The sequence below is a fragment of the Nicotiana attenuata genome, unplaced genomic scaffold, assembly GCF_001879085.1.
Source record: "Nicotiana attenuata strain UT unplaced genomic scaffold, NIATTr2, whole genome shotgun sequence".
NCBI classification, from domain to species: domain Eukaryota; kingdom Viridiplantae; phylum Streptophyta; class Magnoliopsida; order Solanales; family Solanaceae; genus Nicotiana; species Nicotiana attenuata.
Window position 1 is genome coordinate 36,797 of NW_017673013.1, and position 5,585 is coordinate 42,381.

A 5,585-nucleotide genomic window follows, 5' to 3' on the forward strand; every position below is an offset into this window, starting at 1 on the left:
ATATTTTTCACATATTTATAATTTTCTCCAATTTTTATGCAATTTTAATTATTTATAAATATTTACTATAATTATATTATTTTATAAAATATTAAAACTAAAATACCATGGGGCTTACACCTCGTGCCTCTATGCTTATGCCTTGCTGAGACATATATAAAATGTCTTGCCTAATGCCTACGCCTTTTAAAACACTTGTTAGAAGTTAGAACTTAGAGCTCATGATTGATTTTCTACAAACAAAATGTAGAGAACCAAATGTCAATTCCCTTTTCAAATGAGAAGAGAAACCTATTTATCCGAATTTTTCATTGGAAGCAACTTATCATATAACGTCGGCCTTACAGTCCCGCTTGTTTTAGCAACTTATCACAAAGGTCTGCTGGCCTAGAGCTTTATCTGTCCTAACAGGTTTGAAGCCTAACATACTCTTTCGTAAGTTTTTTATTCTTTCCAGTATCGGACCGCGAAAAGGGAAAAATGAGTAAGTACAGAACTAATCATATTTCTGAAGGCTTCCAAGACAGATACTTTGAGCGTCATTGTCACTCGTGAACGCTCCATCAGAGCAAATCTAGGATGTATACGTAGTTCAAATGAGAAGTCCGAGGAGACTGTTAACAAGCAATGTCCACCCTGGCCCTACCCATCTCCAATTCTCCATGTCAATGGAGACATACATTTGATACCTTTGTTCTCAATTATGGAATTCATGGGTGCCTACAAAGTGAACATTGGACATGGAAATACGGAATCAACAGGCGAAGTATAATTGATCATGATCTCATAGAATTACATCTCTGTAAAATCGACAGGAAAAGAAAGCAAATACAGCTTAACAAACTCTTGGAAAATTTTGCCCAGAAGGAAACCGATGTCAAAATTTCTACTTCAAAGAGCTGGCTCTACATGGGAACCAATTAATCTAGTCTCCAAATATTTAAAGAAAATAGTTGCCACAAATAAGCAACCTTCAGCGGATCGCTAATCCTTGCATTGTTTGTGTGGTATCTTCAGTTATCCTGTTAGCATGAATTGTACTAATAACCCCTGAAATATTTCCCTGTAAAGATTTGACACCCGTCAACATCACATAATGACACAATATAAATGAGAATGGAAGTTAAGGACATCTAGCAATATGAAGTAGGAGGACAACAAAAATATGCTGGCACCAATACGTTTCTAGGGGCTCCAGCAGAGAAGGAAAAGGAATCATGGTAACTAGCCACGCTTGCGCTTGGAACACAGATTGACTAAAAAAATGAGTTTAAGAAGAATATGATTTACCCTCCAGGTTGCAAGCTGTGTTCGAAGCAATTGCCACTGGTCTGTCCCAAATACACGCTCTATACATCGGCTGCACAACACCCCCATACAAAAGGAACGGAAAAACAGCTATGAATAATGAAGAACAATTAAAGCCTTAATTAACTAGATCTAACTTCTTCAAATAAAGCATAGGCAAAAGTAATAAAGGACGGGGACCACAGAACGCACACCTCACAATTATTGCTTGGTTCATTTGATCTATCTTGCAGTCGAGCAATTTAGCTGAAATTGCCTTAACAACCCAATATTCTACCTCAGTATCATCAATCTGCAAAGAGCAAAAGACCAATGAAACGACCAAAATGTGGAGCACAAATACAAATTACTACAAGATATATACAATAAAAAAGTACCTGCAATGTGTCTCTGATAATGGAATAAGGAATTTGACTGGATTCGGTCATTCCAAGAGCTACCAATGTCAATAATCTCATCTTTGCTATACAATCTTCATGGAGAAGTCCTGCAACATTAACTAGCAGAATCAGGCCAAGAGCAGCATCCCAAAACCTAAGGGTTCACATAAAATACACCAAAGTTTCAATTAGCAGAAAGGCAAGAACTGACCATAGGTTTTTAATAATTCAGAATTTGCCTCCTGGAAATCCAAGTAATCATTGAGCCTCCCAGCGAGAAAGATCTTCAGAAGCTGATACGCTAGAGCATATTTAGCATCTTTCTCCAATTGGACTATAGCAGGCATATCTAGCAAGCCACACTGCCATATTAAAACCAAGAGTAAATAATGGCAAAAGAAAAAAGTGCAGATTTAATAAGCCACTCTCCTCAATTATTTCCTTCTTTTTTCATTTTTGATATTTCTTCAATGCGATCATGTTGGCGACCTACTCCATAATTGCTCTCCAAAAATTTTGATACAGGCTTTCATTAGCTCCTAATAGCTCAGAGATTGCAAAATTCAAAGTAATTCATCTAAAATAGTAAAATCAAGCCACATTGTGTATGATGGTGGATGTTTATTCCAGTACCTTGCAAATCACTCAGATCAACTGTGAGGACACAGGAAACCATGGCATACGATACAAGAGCATATTCTAATGCACCTAAATCATTACATGCTAGCAATAGAACATATCTGATGCCTAAAACAATACACGATAGCAATTAGAGCATGCGAAAGGCGGCATTCGGCAATCTGGAGTCTAAATAACACAGCAGATTGTCTACATATAAAATTTTAAAAAAGAAAAGTCTCCTGTCCACTCAAGCAATTTGAATTCAGAATTCTGTTGAACATAGATATACCTGAAACATGTTAGGTGCCTTGACAAATTCAATAATTGCACGAAGAGCTTCTTCCTTTGCATCATTCATGGCATAAGCATCTTCAACCGAGAAAGTTTCCAAATACTTTGTCAGAAACTTGAAGGACTCTTTTGCAGAGCTGCAAATAAACGGGAGTCAGACAAGAATACAAAATTGTAAGCTCAGATTGCTGCAGGAAACACAGGTCCCTCAGTCTTACCCTTTGACTTCTTTCAGAATGTTTGAGATCTTAAGGAAGAGCTCCCTCTGATCCTTGACTCCAAGGTTCCATTCTTTCAAGAAGCTATCTATCTTTTTGAAAGATGGCAAGACATGCTCAGTGACCTTTCCACTAATGGACAAATTAAGGGCCTTCATGTATACAAAGAAACGGCTATAAGGATTCTCCAACAGGTTGTAGAGATTGAACAAGCTGAAACGAGAGAAGGAACAAAATGTAATGTGACACCATAAAGAAAACTCCAGGAAGTCAAGTAATTAGCTTCAGGATATATTACAGTTTTATGCGCAATGCAGGCTTATCATTTGGTTGTTGAGAGAGTTTAGTTGATATGAGCTCTGCCATCTCATGAACTTGGTCCAAACTCTCAGGCTTCTTGACAAGGTTGCAGATTATAGTGAAAATGCACTCGAGATCTGAAGTAGAAGCCAATTAGAGCAAACTACATAACTAAGAGAACAAACAAAAAAATTCAGAAAACATAACATCAGAAAGGATGGTTTCAATATGCCAGACAATCAGAGATTGCTTCACATTGATGAAGAAAAGAAAGCCGCCTCTAAACAATTTACTGAAAGATATAAGTCAACAAAAACAGCTGCTTCTTGTACATGTGAGTTCTATGCATCTAATTTTACAGTATGTGCTAGATAATCACATAACTGGACTCACAAATTTATTAAATATAACAATATTGTCTCTTGTCTTCTGGAGATTTCCGTGTAATTATGGAGAACTCCCAGATTATATATCTTGTTGTTCTTAGTGACAGTGGTATTGGACCAGATTGTTTGCACATTGCCTAATCCAACTGCAGCTTCTTACAGCACACAAGCAAACATGTCGAGTAAATCGACCCACCAAGATTGGAGTAGATGGGCTCACACTGAGTGTTGTAGCTGAGATTTAAACTTCAAATCTCCAGGTAAATACTCCTAAGCATCAACCGCTCATCCATTCCCATAGAAACTATTCCGAATTACATCTTTTAATAATAGGTTATGAAAATCACTTGAAGTGCGAAATTCACCTTTCTCGGAAGCTTTCGAAAAAACCAAATCTGCAGAAGTGAGCATCAACGAAGCCAAATCCAACCACCTTCCTTCAATCATGCATTCCTGTGTCTCGACGCACAATCTATTCACCTGAGGCTCCGCAACCTATCAACATATCATATAAATCCCTTCAAAACAAATAATATTTAACTACAACAACTTCAGAATCCCAACCAAATATCTGTCCCTACAGAATTCCACATAGAAATTTACCGTACCACCCGCATTACAATAGTTAACCATTGGTAAATGAAATCCAGATTGTTTAAAGCATCGGTTTTTAAGTAATGAAACTACATTACAGCACGTGAATTATTTGAGAGAGTCATGTAAAAGCTAAATAATTTGTATATAAACATTAAATAATAAAAAACAGACACAGACACAAGCACAAATACAGTTCGAGTGTTAGATGAGATTACCTCTGGGCCAGCGTCAGCCCATGACAACTGAGCGGTGAACCGAACAACGGAAAGAGCAGGATCTTCCTCTGAAGTAGGTACGACGGTGCTCATTTTTCCTCTGATTTTTTTGTCGGATTGCAAATTGGAAATTCTCCGCGAAAGTGAAGGAGGGAGTATAGTGACTGAGAGGGGGGAGGGAGAAAACCCTAGCTTGATGAAGTGGACTGTAGTGAAATGGAGAAGGGTATTCCCGTAAAACTAATTTGGTGCATGTTTTCTTACCAAAAAAAAAAACATATTTTTCTTCCTCCTTCTATTTAAGAGGAAAGAGGAATAATAGTGTTCTAATCGATTTTTGGTTAAAATCAAAGTCAAATTAATTTAATTTTAAATTATTAAAATAACATTGAATTACATAAGTACAATCTACCATTAGAGTGTTGTGGTTTGGTTTGATTTTCAGTTTTTGACAAATTTAATGGTATTCCTTTCTTTCTTTTCCCCTACAATAATAAAATAATTCGTTGTTTGCAAGCTTACGATCCTTTATACTCTCTTTTGTGTTGTTTGTACATCATGCTCCTTTACAATTTTAAATTTAAAAAATGATCTTTTTAGATCCCTCACGTGGAAAAAATTGATCTCTTACGTGTAAAAGTAAATCTTCTATGTGTAAAAAAAAAAAGTTAGAGTCATAAAACTAAAAACAAATTTATAAAGAACCAAAAAACCAATTGACCCCTTTTATTATGGTGGCTATAATTTCCTAAATTATGAAAAAAAGTCCTGAGAGTTATAAACTTTATTCATCTGAATAAAGTTAATAAGAAATAAAAAATAAGTCTAAAATAAAAACTTCTTTGAAAATAACAGAAATAGAAGGGGAGAATGAAAAGAGCTTCGCAGGATTTTTACATAAACTAGTATCTATGAACGTGTGTTGTACGTTAATAATGACACGTGATGATTTAAAAATTTATTAATATGAAGGACAATAAAATTTAATTAATGAGAGAAATTTTACGTATAATAATACAACAATCATCTAAATGCCGAAAAATATTATTATATTAGCATAATACATGAATTTAAAATAAAATGACATCGTCAAAACTTACATAAATGATCAATTTTGTCATGTTAGATAGATAGTTATATATTATAGTTTAAAAGTATTTAATGTGATGGTATCTTAACGAACACTTCATTATGGACAATATTTTTTTTGTGTATATTTCCTCCTAATGCGTTGGTTGCTCTACCTTACCTAGAACTCTTGTTGTAGAT

At 35.3% G+C, this 5,585-nt stretch overlaps 1 protein-coding gene across 1 annotated transcript; it reads right to left on the bottom strand.

The window, feature by feature from the left end:
• Positions 1-743: 743 nt before the first annotated feature.
• On the bottom strand, positions 744-4,558 carry LOC109215192 (eukaryotic translation initiation factor 3 subunit M-like). The gene is made up of 10 exons (XM_019379209.1): positions 4,317-4,558; positions 3,870-3,999; positions 3,117-3,255; positions 2,819-3,031; positions 2,599-2,737; positions 1,900-2,050; positions 1,686-1,795; positions 1,503-1,600; positions 1,291-1,360; positions 744-1,063 (listed from the first exon to the last, which is right to left on the bottom strand). The coding sequence occupies exons 1-10, from the start codon at positions 4,407-4,409 to the stop codon at positions 974-976; spliced, it is 1,233 nt and encodes a 410-aa protein (XP_019234754.1). The 5' UTR covers positions 4,410-4,558; the 3' UTR covers positions 744-973.
• Between the last annotated feature and the right edge of the window lie 1,027 nt (positions 4,559-5,585).

What these genes read in the sequence shown, in the direction of transcription:
- LOC109215192 (XM_019379209.1), bottom strand. Translation starts at nt 4,409, where the DNA reads ATGAGCACCGTCGTACCTACTTCAGAGGAAGATCCTGCTCTTTCCGTT. An exon ending in CCTGCATTGCGCATAAAACT is followed by an intron (nt 3,032 to 3,116) that starts GTAATATATCCT and finishes CTCTCGTTTCAG; the next exon opens with CTTGTTCAATCTCTACAACC. An exon ending in TGAATTATTAAAAACCTATG is followed by an intron (nt 1,796 to 1,899) that starts GTCAGTTCTTGC and finishes TTAATGTTGCAG; the next exon opens with GACTTCTCCATGAAGATTGT.